The sequence below is a fragment of the Choristoneura fumiferana genome, chromosome 12, assembly GCF_025370935.1.
Source record: "Choristoneura fumiferana chromosome 12, NRCan_CFum_1, whole genome shotgun sequence".
In the NCBI taxonomy this organism is placed as follows: Eukaryota; Metazoa; Arthropoda; class Insecta; order Lepidoptera; family Tortricidae; genus Choristoneura; species Choristoneura fumiferana.
The window spans coordinates 7629527-7645416 of NC_133483.1; the positions used below are offsets into that span (position 1 = coordinate 7629527).

Below are 15890 nucleotides of genomic sequence, written 5' to 3' on the forward strand. Positions count from 1 at the left end.
GTCGGATAGCCTAGGTCATTTGGAACTTCTTTAGTCTACATAAATTGGATAGTAGTCTCTAGATGTAGTTTTTAATTTTTTTCAGAAATTTCCAGACTTCAACAGTTACAGAAATGTTTTTCTGGCAATATTATTAAATAAGGGGTTAATCCACACAATAAGTGCGAAAAATACGTCTTCCCGCCGGTAAACGTCGTTTCGCGTCGGCATCCGATCAATGCGCGGAGGCCCTAATCGATAAAAATGATCATAATTCAAAATCACTTCCGGCTCGAGCCAGACAGCAAAATTGGTGTATACAGCCACCAGTACCAAATCTGACACAACTAAGCCTGCATACCTAAATATCAAATACAACTCTATTTCTAGGGTCGGTAGGACGTATCAGATATTTATACACTCTCCGCTATGGCAGATATTAATGCAGGTGACTGGACATATTGAAATTTAATGAGTTCACAACTGAAACGCAATTTAGACTAACAAAAAAAATGGCAACACATTTTTACCTAATAATTTGACTGAGGTAATAAAGGTATCTAAGTTGCGTGGGCTGCATGTTGATGGGCGAGCGTTTGACCGCGAAGATTTGCAACGCGTCCTCCGGCACCGTCACCAGCTTCGCGTACAAGAGCAGTCCGCACGTCAGCATGCACGACATGGACTTGCCGTCCTGGTGAGAACATGGTAAGCTGTTATTACAAGTACTTGGATGCCAAATTTGAAGTCTCTAATCTCTAGAGATACAGCCACTTTAAAACGCATGTATAAATCTAAATCCTAAGTTTTTCCATCATCATTATCAACAACGGAAGATGTCCACTGCTGAACAACCCTATGGTCGTGTATAGTGTTGGTGGCGCGCTGCTGCCGCGCAAACTATCGATCCAATGTGCCCCAATGGTATTACCCACCTGGCATGCGACCACGCTAGCGGCGCGCTCGTCGCGGCCGAGCCACTGGTACATGTGCTGCAGCTGACGGTACAGCGGCGCCAGCAGCGGCGCGCGGTGAGGCGCCCACGCCGCCCACGCGTCCTGCACCGCGCCTGCACGCGCGAATTGGAGCCGCCCGCCGCGGTACAGGTTGTACACGCAGTATTTGTCACCTGGGTGACGGGTCTCGAGGAACGCCTGCAAGTTACGATGAGTTTAGATACGGCGGTAAGCTTCTTAGATGCAATCAGGCGGTACGCCCCGAGAGAGTAATTAAGAGTGGTGGCCCCTTGGCGCCATGGTTATATGGGGGCTTACACGGGCCACAATTAACTTAACAACTTCGAGTTAACTGCCACCCCCGGCTCCCATTGCCGAATGGCTCGTCTGGCGACTCGAGATCGCCCTCTCTTGAGTAAACTACAAAAGCTAATAATAACGATCCGTCCAAAAAATGCTAACACCTCGTTTAGTAGCAACAAAAAACCTGTCACCCTTAAGCCAGATTTAACAATTTTATTTTACCTTAGGTTGTACAAGTGGCCCTAAGAAGAACAGAAATGTGACTCAAACTACAGACTCAGACTACAGCAAGGAGTTTGATATGATCAATCACGCTATACTAATTTCGAAATTGTATATGCTATTGGTATTCACGGTGACCTATTGAGATGGTTTTCCTCGTACCTTACTAATAGATCTCAAGCTGCTGTCGTTAATAACTACATGTCTGGGTGGGTTACTGTCCCTGTGGTGTACCGCAGGGGTCTTTACTCGGTCCGTTATTAATGTTATTATTATAGAAACGTCGTATTGTGTTCTATGTGTACATAGGCCTGCCTAACAAAGTGAATAATTATATCATACGTAATCTTAAAATATATTTACTACTAAAACTAAGCTTATTCCCATAAGATTCACCGCAGTTCGTACGTACCCTGACATCATCTATGTGATTAGTCTTGTAGGCGCTCTCCAATCCTTCCGAGGGATAGGGCATCACGAGCACGCGACTCGTTATGTAGCTTATGTCTAGATCAGTTCGCGCTATGGATCTGAAAGATGATAGAAGTAAATTAATATACATCACATTTTTGTATAAACAGTTAATATTCAAGTTTTACTTACTGTTGGACAGTCTGCATGACCTTCGAGGAAGTATCCTTTAAGTTCTTTAAGAAACTGCCAGCCCCGCCTTTGATGGATGAGAATAGACCTCCGGAATAGTCTTTCGGCGGGGGCATGGGTGCCGAGTGGGCCGGCACGGGCGGCGGGCGCGCGGGCGGCGGCGGCCGCGCCGGCTCCGGGGGCCGCGAGTTCGGCACGTCCTGCTGGTTACCCACCGGCTCTTTGCTCACAGCTGGAAAACAAAAACCTGGCGCTCAGATGACTGTCACTCAAAAATAATAGTTCAAATAACCAACGTGTATGTAGCAATTACCAATTTACAATTATGATTCATTATTGTTGCTGTGCTTTCGTATTCTGTAGGTATTTTCTAACAAGTGTTTCTTGTCAGTGATGCTAGTAACAAAAACAAACTTTAATTTACACGGTATATTTATTTACTAATTGGAATATCTTACAAGGGTACATTTTCATATCTTAAACGACTAATAGTAACAAAAATATTGCTCATCTATAAACTATATAACAAAGGGTAAGTTTTAAATACATCAGTGATGGAATGGATATTGGAATAATAAATATATTAAGTAGACAAGTACAAAAAGTCATCTAACTTACAATATTTGTTTGGAATTATCAGAAAATAACTAAGTATTTACCAATCACAACTTTAATACGTTTATTTAGGTACAAGAAGCTCAGAGCGTTTAGTTATTCCTTGAAGCTAGAGGTATATCAATACAATCAAATATCTTAGTAGAAAATATCCAAGTTATAAAACGTATGTGCTTAATTTGAGCATTAATTTAAATACCGTCTTAGTTTAGGGCAACCTTCATAAGCTTAAAGAACTAAGATAGGTAATCAAAAACCAATGAATAAAACAAAATTTAAAAATATATCACCCAAAAACATATTATAACTTAATAACACAATCAAAATATATAACCGATAGCCAACAAAAGCCACTTTAACAAAACAATTATCCTTAAGTACATACCTACTGCCAATCCGATTTAAAATATTGACGCAGTATCGATAAAACCTATACTTTTTTTAGAAAAATAAGTATTCTAAAATAATTGATTTAGTGTAAGTAGTTGAAATTAAATTGTATCGATGTCGCTAAAAATAGGCCTATTTATCTTTCAACCTTGGCCATCATCAATCGGGTTGGCCTGCTTTCTAATCTTCAGACTGCAGCAACATTAACCTAACTAAAAATCTTTGTCTTATCCTTATCAATTTTCGCACCAGCCCTAACATTTTTTTTTTTAGTTTTACGGTATAAACACTTCGTTTATAAAAGCACCAGCACCAGCAGGTAAATAACAATAAATACTTAGATAGAGGTACTATGTATACAGTTAAGGAGTTTAAAATTTGGCAACCAAATTTAAGGAGAATTACGCAGTTCGCAGTACAACTGACAATGTGACATCTTATTGTAATGAACATGGCTTGACAATAAATAAATAAATAAATAAACTTTGTCGTCTTTTCCTCTTGTTAGATGATTACAGTCAAATTCAAACAGGCGTAAGCAAAAGTGGAATGCCAGTGATTAAATACGAGTATATCAATATAAAAGATGCGTTCTCGTAAAATAAATGGGGCAAGATTCAGTCTGAAAAAAATTTATGGCCGTCGGTCAATGATAATTAATATTTGAACTTGGTTTCATTTAACTCTTTTACTTCACCAACTTCCTCTCTCGCAAAAAATTGGTTCAGCCGTCGATCAAAAAATTAAACTCTCTTTAGTGCATCTTCGTTCTTTTCAACAGTCGAATAAAAAAACAGGAATATTAAGCTGTCCGACCGAATCCCAAGGCTGTTTTCAAACACTGCTTCTTCATGGATCCTTGACCAACTAAAGCCCAAACCAAGAGAAACTCAAAAATCGTTTTAAGTCAAAAAATTAAGGTTAATGGCATAAATACCTAGCGTTTATATTAGAACACAAAGTTTTCGCAAAACCTTCGATACAGTCTAATCACAGGAGCCATGGGCACTGTCGAACCTATATATGGTTCCGTATCTGTTTTTTGATGATCTTAAGAAGGGCAATAGTGCAGTGGTACGTACCTACAAAAGCCTTTGCATATGATTTTGACTCGTCTTGTTACTTTATTTACAAAATTTCATAGCGGTATGCACAGACGTCGATGTATCTGTGGCCTGTGGCGGTAATCAATGGCTGCCAAGGAATTCAGTCCTCGAAAATTAACTATGAAGTTTCGCAATAAGAAGGTTCAACTGTACTAGTTAGGTAGGGACATATGCCATTTCAAAAGTATAAATATGTAGACAAAAGAGCAGTAGTCATCGAATGATCCAATTTCTAATTTATAAATGGAAGTTTCAGAAGAGTTTCGATTCGATTACTGTATTTAAACTATTCATTGTATACAACGATAACTTAATCAGATGTACATAAAATTAAGAGCTTGATAAATTCAAAATAAATTAATAATATAATTATAAACAAAATTCGTTTATAACAAACTCTAACCTATAATAATACAATGATATGGTAACTAAATAATACTAAGAGTACAGTCTAGCCGCACTTCGGTTGTAATTTTGTACCTGACGCTGCCAGGACAATTATGTTTAAGATTTTTTTACTGGATTTAAAAAGGTGAAACGTAACTTATTGTTTCACTTAATTAACATATCAAATATTTAGTCTGCGCGCCTACTAGAGCTGTACGAGGTCTAAGAAGTGAGCGAGGAAAAAAATCATCAATAAGATTGCATCATTTTCCTATCCACGCACCGTGTTGTAGTTTTACTTTCCTATTGGTGGATTTTTCGTCACACGTCACTTATCAACCTCGCACAGCACTGGTGGACACATAGCCTTAAATGTGTAAACACGTAAATTACAAGTCACATAACAATACATAATAAAAACATTCATATTTACGGAATGTGACACAGGAATGTCAGTAAAGTTTTCAAAAACATGATAAAATGCTATTATTACTCGACAATCAAGTAAAGTCTCCCCACATCTATCGACGCGGAATAGGCATTAGCCGACCCAAAAACGTTTTATGTCCACGCAATAAGAACGAAAAAGACGTCTTCCCGTCGGTAAACGTCGTTTCGCGTCGGCCGAGCCAATCGATGTCTTTTTCTCTCTAATCCGATTCCGCGTCGATAGGTTTGGGGAGACCCTAAAGGTGGTTTTCCACCGGCGAGGCGAGACGAGAATTGAAATGTGTATGGCAGCGCCCGCGGCGGCCCGCGGTGGCTAGCGGCGGGCGCGCGGGAATGCATACAAATTTCAATTCTCGTCTCGCCTCGTCTCGTCTCGCCTCGCCGGTGGAAAATCACCATAATTGTGTCCATGAGACCCAATCACAAGGCGCGAAGCGTCCATCCACTTTCCCGTTGCAACGTTTAATACCTAATGTGCCAGGAGAGTTTATGTTTGGTAGGTATATTGATTTATTTGTATGAATAAATAATTGAATTTATTAAAAATAATGTTTCGCAAAGGCACTCCATTTGCAGTTCATTACTACATAACATTGTTGATACATGTCATAGAAAAAGTATGTATTTTATTTGCAAATTGACTCATACAAAAAAACCATTCGATCTGCTATGTTTATTTGTTAAATTATTCAATGTTTATCTAATGTAGGTAGTTATGTTATGATGAAGATTGACTAATTTAATTATTGTCAAGTTAGCTGCATTTCAAGGTGATGTTCCACTGGCGAGGCGGGACGAGGCGGAGCGAGACGAGAATACATACAAATTTCAATTCTCGTCTCGCCTCGCCGGTAGAAAATCACCTTTAATGTATAAGTTAAGGTAATGAAAAGTTTGTTTAAGTATAAGTATTTACATATTCAATAATTTCTTTACAAAAATGTTTAGAGGACAATTAATATGATCCAGTGAATAAAATAAAGCTTATGAATAGACATAGACGATTTAATCAATATATGTAGTTTCACAAATAGAGAATATGCAAGTTTTTTTTTAAATATGTGTCTTAAAAAACAGCGAAGATATCAACGTTTAAAATTGTCAATTAGACAGATTCGTTGTGGACTATGATGCCATATTATTATGCTACGGCAATGTTATATTTGTCAGTTGTGTTTGTTTATTTATTTTGTACAATAAAGAGTTATACATACAACCATAGAAAGTCCAACTAAATTTTATTTTTCTAGAAAGAGATTTATATTGATTATATTTCAACAGATATTGGACTATTTCTCAAAAAGTGGTCCATTTTCAGTTGTCCACTTATAAAAAAAAAATATATATTTCCTGACGCTATTTCAACACAAAAAATAAGTAGTATTATTTTTAAATATATACAAAACCTTGTGGTAAAGGTGATAAAAATTCAGATAATCTTTGTTGTTGGATCAAATAGAATGTTTCGATGTAGTTACAAAATTACGACTTTTCCTCGCAAGATTTCGTGACGTCAAGAAATTTTGAATGTTTTATGCAGTTTATGCTTTACGATCCCGTCCTTAGTGTTAATAATTTCTTGACAAAACTGATTTCTTGTCAATTTCGTGACGGGACAACTTATTGAGAAATACTCATTGATAATCTTTACGTCATTCGTTTTATTTTTCAGTTTTGTATCATGTTATAGTTTAATAGAAAATTTGTGTCACATGCATATTCCCTATTGAATGTGAAAAGGTGTTTTTAACACACTATTTGATTTATACTTATAATAAGTCCGGGCACAATAAAACTAATTTAATTAAACAATCTAGTGGGCAGTTATGGTCAGATGGCGTTAACACTGAATTGAAATGTCCCTAAAAATACTCTTTTTTCAAATTCATACTATTAGGAACATAGACTAGACAATCTGGTGTTAGTGTTGGACATCCTTTTTTGCACTTGTTAGATTCTATTGAAATGGTCTTTCCGCGTGACCGGCGGTGCGGCAAACGTGTGCCGCCAGGTGACGACTGTGCCGCGTGCGTCTCAGCCGCACAATGAAAAGAGAAAACGCTCGCTGCGCAGCCAATCGCGCGTTGTCGTAACCCGGCCGACAGGATTTCCTTCACTGTCTTAATAGATCATTTAATGTGAAATATTCCAACTCAACAATTACTTAGTGTATTTTACTTACTGGCATAGCCGTTTACTATATCTTCTGTGTCTATTCACAGCGTATGTGCCTTACACGTGCCTCACTCTTTATCTTATACAGCATAATTGGTTTGAATTTTAAATACTTTGTTTTTTACACAAATATAATATGCTCGTTATACATTGACTAAAATAGTGCTGTTTTTGTCTGTGATAAAACGAAATTGGCCTTTTTTTCAACATAAGGAGCCTACGGTGTTATAAAAAACCGGATAACATGTTAGCATTCATATCATTCGTGAATACAACATCACAAAAAGCAATGCAGGGTGGATTCAGACTTAAAAAAAATTTTAAGCTAAATTTGATTATTTTGTTTTAATTCTAAGCTAATATGATTTAGCTAGTCTGTGCCCATCCTACAAAGCGTCCGTAATTACTAATAAGTAAAAACAAATACTCATCATTGCGAGCATGTCCAATGGTTCTAGCACAAGCGGTCAAGGGGTGTGAGCGAAGTCCGGCGCAAGAGTACATGCTAGCGCCACGGGTCATTTAAACGAGAAAACAATTGGGCAGCCGAAAAAGTTGAATACACCTAAAATGAAAAAGAAAACGTGATATGTATAGCAAGTCAACGGCAACACAGATGGAAATATGTAGAGTCCCACGCCTTCGTTTGCACCAGTTTAATTCATTAGCAAAGAGGTCAACGGTGTGTCGTCAAAAGTATTTGAGGCCATTTCGTATCATCGATCATGTTTAATACAATCTTCGTCACTAAAAGGTTAAGAATAAAGTTCAAATTCAGGCGCAGGACCAAATAGCACTACTCAGCAGACATATACATGCAATGAATTATGCTCAATCAAAGGAACAGAAATAAGCATTGATTCCATACATCATTACAAGGTCACATGCACACTAATCGTTTCAACGTACGTTAAAGCTTTAATCTGATTTATGTTTTAACATAGATTACATGCCTAATTCAATAACAAGTATAAATTGGTAGCATTCCGTAATTCACTCGTATTTGTAAGTTTTATCTATAAATACCGCGATCTAATGAGATAAGAGCAGTCTATATAAAGGCTAAGTGGCCCCGGCGGGTGCTCAATCTTGAGGTTCTACGACGAGGGACATCGGTTTGATTAAACAATTAACGAAACATTACGATATTTCCTAATGCTTGAACTATTTTGACTGATAAATATATAAAGTATGTTAATTATATAAAGCTCTCTAAATTATTAAAGTGCTCAATGAGTGTTCAGGTCAAGTGCAATTAATTGATATAAATTGAAAAATGTTGGTGCGATTGCCTTGGCTCGTTTTACGTTTGTGCAGATTTCGGTGCTTATTATGCTTTAGTTATAGGCAAGCAACAAAGCAACCAAGCTATATTCGTGGCAAAAGCGTCCAGAAGCGATTAACTAAGGCCAACAGTGGCGTAGCGTAGTGGGTGGCAAATTTAGTGGGCGGTAAAATACCATAAAAATTTAATGGCATGTGTGAAGTTCCCAATCCACAATGGGCCCGCGTGGGAACTACGGCCCAAATGTTCTCATTCTGAGAGGACTGTGCCCAGCAGTGGGACGTGTATAGGCTGGGATGATGATGATAGTTCTATAACAAAAAAAATGTCGCACCTACGATTCGGACCGATTAGAATGAGTACCCTAATAAGAGGGCGGCAAAATTTTTTTTCGCCCCGGGCGGCTGGTACCCAAGCTACGCCACTGAAGGCCAAATCTATTTTTCGTTATCAATATGATTGTTAATGTGAGTTATTTATTTCTTGTGATTGTTAGCACATACAGGTGAAACACTTGAAAAACAGTACCAAAGAGAAAATAGTAAACAATATAAACTATGCGTAACCTTGTTAAAAATATTAATAAGATTATTCGTAACTGACTTTGGCCAAGCCTTAAGGCCGCCATCAAGTGGATTAATAATAATAATATTTATAGTAAGTTAACTGACAGTTTTTATCCTACGTATCGCATAGGTTATAATGATTTAATTATTTTTGTAGCGTAATGTATATTTATGATGTTAATCAAAGTGTAAAGGCAACGCACAAGTTTCATAATCGGAAATACCTCGAATAAATCCCAGATTCAATCTTTATCCAAGAAATAAAAACAAACCATGAATGAGAAGAATATACTCATTTATTTCTTTTGTTAAGCTTTGACATAGTCGCATGACTAAATCATAAGATGCACAGAAAATTATGTTTTGTGACAAAATCTACATTAAACGACATTGTGTCTTAACAAAAATATTTTATAAATCGTGATAGTTTACTAAATACGACAATGTACATTCAACATTTTCTCTTTTAGATATTATATAAAACTACACTATTCTATACTTGTACCTCAGTTTAACATTTCAATTGAATTATATTGTCCGAGAACAGGTATGTAGATTATACCATTGAATTGAGAGCTGGAAACCCTCGACTATGGACAGAATGAGTTCCTTAAACTTGACAAGAGTCGCAGACTCTCTCACACACACACGCATTACTCTAGTTGGCGACACTCGCGCCTCACACCAGTGAGGAGCCCCAAGCAGCCCACCTTGTTAGTGCAAATCACAAAAATGTTACCTCCTCCTTGTTAGTTGAATATGTCTCAAATGCGTTAATAAGTTATAAATACATAAAGTATATCTGAGTACTGTAAACATCTTAAATTAACTATAAGAGCAAGGATCGAAGTAAGACATAAATATATTTTATACTCTAGGTAAGTTTTGTTAAAATATAAAGTCGTTATTTTACAACAGGGTTCAAAAATAGCTGAGCAGATTGTGTTTAAGCCCCGTGAAGGTATATTATTTATAACTTACAGGAATGTACATGTAAATAGATTTAGTAAATCCTAGTAAAGTATGAATCTAACTAGCGAAAGTATTCTAAAACTTTGTTAAAGATAAATTTAGGCATGCATTTTTTAAATGCACACTGACTTTTGTAACATTAATTATTTGGTATTCCTTATATTTTTTAAAGAAAGCTACAAATCAATTATTTTGCATCTACCCCTATCCCCTAATCTTAATGGAAATGTCTTGAAAAATTATTGATTAATCAAATTTCGTGTTAACGTCAGACTTAAATATTAAAGCTTGTCTCGTCGACTGTTCATGTAAATGACATTTATATTGCACTGGGACGTCGTGATATAGGCCTAACTGTCGGAGCCCCATCTAGCTCCCGGAACCCCCACGTACAAGACTAACTACGATGGAACGCTGTCAATGCGCTTCAAAATTAAACGAAGCAAGATAAATAAACGTTACTCAACTGACTAAATTGATCGTAAATATAATCTAAATAAATTATAAAAGTCAAATAAATGCTATACTACCTTAATTCCTTCAAAACATTTCTTTCAATCTTACCTTTGGTGATGCTCAATTTTTGGCGGTATTCAACAATGGAATGTAAAGTTATCTCACATTGTTATTAATTCAATAAAATAACCTCTACGGAAATTAACTCAAAATAAATATGAAACAAAAATATAAAAAATTTGAGTGTAAAAAGTCAAAAAATACTTGACCATATTTAGCTCGGGACTGTTTAATGTCGAATGCAACAGAACATAATAATGAATCATAATGTGTATCGAACTAAGGGCCGCGATCGCAATGAGTGTCGGTTCAGGCTCGCATCGGGTGGCCGGGACGCTTAGGAAATGGTAGTGTAATATTTACTTGACTTCTTATTACCTGGCGAGCTAGTGGCCACAGATTGTTCAACTTTTTTACGCTCAAATTTGAGTGGTTGCTTGAGATTGATATTGTTGGACTCTGCTACGGCCGCCAGCCGCTCCAGCACGCCGCTCACGCTCAGCCGCGCCTCGGGGTTCACGCACAGGCAGCCGCCTGCGGACAACCAACCAGTCAGCACCACTCCACACAACCATCTACTCTCCGAGAAGTTTCGATATTTCATGTAACAGATCTGTTTAATCAAACAAAAGTAACAGAGGCCTGTTCCGCGTGATCAAATCAAAGGAATTGTGAGCTCGAACAATATAAAATTCTTTTACTATTTTATAAATTGTTTTATTTATGGAAATATAGGGTGGTTTACATCAAAGGACTATAATACTCAATTGTGAATGATGAATTCCCACCGTGTTTGATGGCTAATTAATTACCAATTAGTCAAAATAATTATTTCATCATCTTATCATATCGAAAGCGGCCTGCATCCTCCTTGAAGCTGCAGCTTTAACCAGGTCATCCATCCATCATGTTGGTGGACGTCCTATGCTGCGCTTAATTATTTACATATGACATTATGACACATATTTATTACTTAAAACTCAAAAGGTCAATAAACTCAAGCCCACATAGCTTTGTGGAGTTCCTAACAAGTAAAATACGCGATGTACCAAATCTTCATTATTATTACGCAGACAACAAAAACCTTCACGCAATTTGCCATGCACTTTAAGTTACCCGACTATGCGTTTCTGTTGGGGTTGTAGTACTAACCTAACCTACTTTACAAGTAGGTAGCCATTTGTATCAGTCTACGTTCCAGTTTTAATAATATCAAATTAACAAATAAATTGAGAGGAGCATTCATATGTGTCTCCCGAGGTTTTTGCGTAAATATATACCAGGGCCCAATTGCATAATAAATTACAAGGAAATAGTATTAGTGAATTTCAATACAAAATCGCTTATACTATTAGCATGTAATTTGTTATAAAATTGGGCCCAGGTGTTAGCATTTTGTGTCTTTGGTAATTTACTAATTTTGACCTACATTTTCGGTCACATGGGTGAAATAGAACTTTGCTAACATAGACGCACGAAGCCGCGATTTACCAGGACTTCCACTAACTAGAAATATATAAAACACAAAAATAAAAGTACATAATACAAAAATTAACTTACTTATAACGTCATGTAAGCATTTGTAGCGTTGATCATTGGGGTTGAGGTTGTAGTTTCCGTTTAGTATGGCCAGTTTGGCAGAGTCCTCGAACGGATGTTGCATGTAACAGAGGGTGTACAGTATGCAACCCAGCGCCCACACATCCACGGAATGATCTATTTTTCGGTTATCCCACGTGTCTAGCATTTCTGGGGCTCTGTACATTGGGGTCGTGAATTGAGCCAACTGAAAAACGAAAAAAATAATTAATACACATTACAAAAGTTCAAGTTACACCTATATTTATTCCAGTTTAACACGTTCGGCCCTAGTGACACAACGTCTGTGACTTTTTAATTCTTAATCCTATGCCAGTGACACGTATTTGAGATTTTAAAAAAGTTGCCAAATGTAAAGCAACCAAACCAGTCCTAATTCTTTGACTTGGCTTGCTTCATCGATCATTCATGTACGTCGAAACCGAAGCCCTTGACGTTTGGGTTGATATCCGTTTCCCAAAAAGACCTAATCCCGAAATGACCGTACCCGTCACTAACCTTTTCCTAAATAATCCGTTTCTTAAAATGTGCTTCTCCCAAAAGATACGTTTGTCTTGATATCCGTTTCCCAAAATACCGGTTGTAAATACGTAGGTGTGATCTTTTGGCATACGGATGCTACGAGAAACGGGTCTTTTGGTATACGGACGCTAACGAAACGGGTATTTTGGCATACGGTCGATTAAGGAGACTGTTATTTTGGAACGGGTGTTTTGGGAAAAGGATGGAACGTTCCGAAATCAATCCCAATCACCAAAACCACGTCTGGGTGGGTTGCGGCCGCGCAGTGGCGTAGCGTCAGATATTTTCGTGGTAAAGCCGAAGCGAAAATCGCATATATCTTTCAGAAATCATGTATGTCCTATTTTGTAAATATTGGGCAAGCCGATGAGAATAGGGTTCTATGGACGCTTCGCCACTGGATCGCAGTATTGCAAATGGTTTTAAAGCTTTTTAAGAAATATCTAAAAGGTTAGTAGACATCATAGGGGACCGAAGAGCTGGCCACATCCACGCTCAAAGATTTAGCTTAGCTATCAAAAGAGGGAACGCTACCAGCATCTTCGGGACCTTGCCTAAGGGGACTACTTAAAATAATTTGTTTTAGGTATTTATTTTTATCATTAGATTTTCGTAACACACGGGATACTCACCCATTTAATCTATCAGAAGGTATAGTAAGTTTGTAGAGCATAGATCCTTTAAGGTTTGCGGTCACCTAACTCGATAACGTGATGATATCAATTACCCAAGTATAATATTGCGTCTCTAACAATATCTACGTACTATGATAAAAAACTACGAATACTTTGATTATACTTACTTGCAGAAAAATATGCCTGTTCCGATAATTTAATATACTATTGATATTGTGAAAGTTGGTATCTGCGTGCTTGTGTTTGTTTACTACCTCAACGCTAAAACGGCTCGACGGATTTGGATGAAATTTGGCACTTAGATAGCTAGACGTCTAGAATAACATTCCAACAGGCTTGGGATACATTTTAAAAAATCAGCCGCTACGATTAGAGACATGAAATTTGACGCGTATGTTTTTACGCAACGTTAATGAAATTTTTTAGGTATATTAATGCCCACGGGCATTATTGCAAAATCCCGGAATTTAAATTGAACTGCTAGACCTAATACTGGTTTATGCGTGCGAAGCCGCTGGTCTAGTTAATTGCACCCACAGAGCACCTAACAATTAAAAAGTTAAACAAGACTGTTTTAAAGGAAACTAAGGGCTATCACTAACGCAGCCAATTAGCGAGCTAACATCACTCATTAGAGCCCTACTGCTTTGCAAACAACGTAACGCATAAACGAAGTTTAATTTTTACAATATGGCTGTTGTGTGGCCAGCCCAATTTTAGACATTAATTAGACTAATAACTTTTACCCCCCCGTGTCACCATCCATTGATTAAATTTATCTGACAGATAAATTATGTGATGACGGCATCACATTTATCCGTCAAATAAAATTTATCAATGGGCGGTGAAACAGCCCCTTAGTCACACCTGGCCGTATAGACGGACCCATTCTCACTGCCTCGACCGGGAATGATACCTATAGTAATTATCGCCCTTACCTTCGACTGGTGCATCATATATCTGCGATCTACCTATCTTGGTTTTACAAAAATGTTATATTATCCTACTAAATATTAAAAACTTTAATGCATATGTACGAGTATAGTGCGAAGGTTTAGATGTTTTTATGTTTATTTGTTGTTCGCGTAATATGGGCTGACGTATATTTGGATGACACAGATAGTTTATAATGTAGACCTTTTGAGGTTAACACGTAACATACTTTTTATGCAGGAAAATTGCATATTTCCCACAGAGTAGCAATAAATAAAATTTTCACAGACGAAGTCGCGGACAACAGCAAGTGAAATAATATAAAATGTAGGTACTAGAGTAGATAAACGGCTAGTTGACCCAGTTAGCCATCTCATCTGTCCTTCGTAACATTATGATGGGATGTAATTAATTAGTAAAAAAGGAATAATCATTTTATACTATATTTTTCCAAGCTTTCATTTAACTTGTCATGTTACTGTCGTCAATACTTTTAATAACCTTATAAACTTTGAAAAGATAAAAACCTCCAATATTGCCATTTCAAACTTCACTAAATATCTCAAAAGCGGCTGTACTGATTTTAATAAAACGTGAAAAAACCGCATGGAAATCAGTAAGTCCGATGAAAAGCAACGATGCCACAGACATTGGCGTCAAACTTATAATAACACCCCCCTTTTTGCGTTGAGGGTGGAGCTACCCTAGCTAGGCCTAGCTCGAGATAGCACCTCAAAGTAATCATCTTTCTTGTTGAAATTTATGAACATTATTTCAAGGCTCAGTTTCGCTCACGTATTGATTTGTGATACGAGATTTCTCAAAGTAGTGACGATATATTATCGACGCTAATTAAAAAAAAACTCTTACCACAAAATCGATAATTTTTCTGAGTGAACTTTATAGTCATTATGTCAAGGTTCAATTTTGTTGATATATTGACTTTAGATACGAGATTTTTTCAAAGTAGTGACGATATTGAGACAGAGACTCATATGGCACAAAAAAAAGATAGTGAAATTCACTTACATTTTCCTCTAACATATTTCTTTGATTGGCGCTCCAAGAAGGATTAGGCGAATATACATCTGTTGTAGCAGAACCAAAATCACATAGTTTCATAGTACCTAAAACAAAAATGTCATTTAAAACATGACATTTCCGCGCAAAACATTCAAGCAAGTATCCCATATGTCTTGCTGTCACAGCAAGAGTGAAAGCCATTAAAAAAAAAAAGTATCCCATTAAAATTACCTTCATTAGATATTAAGAAATTTTCTAGTTTGAGATCACGATGTGCTATTGGAGGAACTTGAGCGTGCATGTGTTGGACAGCCTTACACGCCTGGTAGAAGACCCTGAGGATAGTTGGCAGCGGGAAGGCCTGGCCCCGGTGCTGTAGTGCTTCCATGAGGCTGCCTCCGCTGCACAGGTCCGTCAGCAGCAAATACTCTCCCATCCCATGTGAAGTCTTTGACTTATCAATAAAAGAAGCGGCTATATATTTAATAACATTGGGGTGCCCCGATAACTTTTTTAATATACTAATCTCCTGAATTATATTTTTGTTTGCTTGTTCGTCAGCTGCCATTAGCCTCTTGAGTGCATATTCTGTGCCTGATGATACGTCTTGGGCAACGAAAACAAATGCAAAACCACCTGCAAACAAAGTTTTA

General features: G+C 37.2%; 1 protein-coding gene across 2 annotated transcripts in view; it reads right to left on the reverse strand.

The window, feature by feature from the left end:
• aux (cyclin-G-associated kinase) overlaps window positions 1–15890 on the reverse strand; it is a 29917-nt gene that overhangs the window by 10999 nt on the left and 3028 nt on the right. For both annotated transcript variants that reach the window (XM_074095144.1, XM_074095143.1), the window contains exons 2-9: window positions 15469–15873; window positions 15244–15341; window positions 12086–12311; window positions 10904–11059; window positions 2064–2295; window positions 1873–1990; window positions 915–1133; window positions 510–673 (exon numbers count right to left, since the gene is read on the reverse strand). In XM_074095144.1, coding sequence (XP_073951245.1) covers window positions 510–673; window positions 915–1133; window positions 1873–1990; window positions 2064–2295; window positions 10904–11059; window positions 12086–12311; window positions 15244–15341; window positions 15469–15873 — 1618 coding nt within the window. The remainder of the gene's footprint in view (window positions 1–509; window positions 674–914; window positions 1134–1872; window positions 1991–2063; window positions 2296–10903; window positions 11060–12085; window positions 12312–15243; window positions 15342–15468; window positions 15874–15890) is intronic.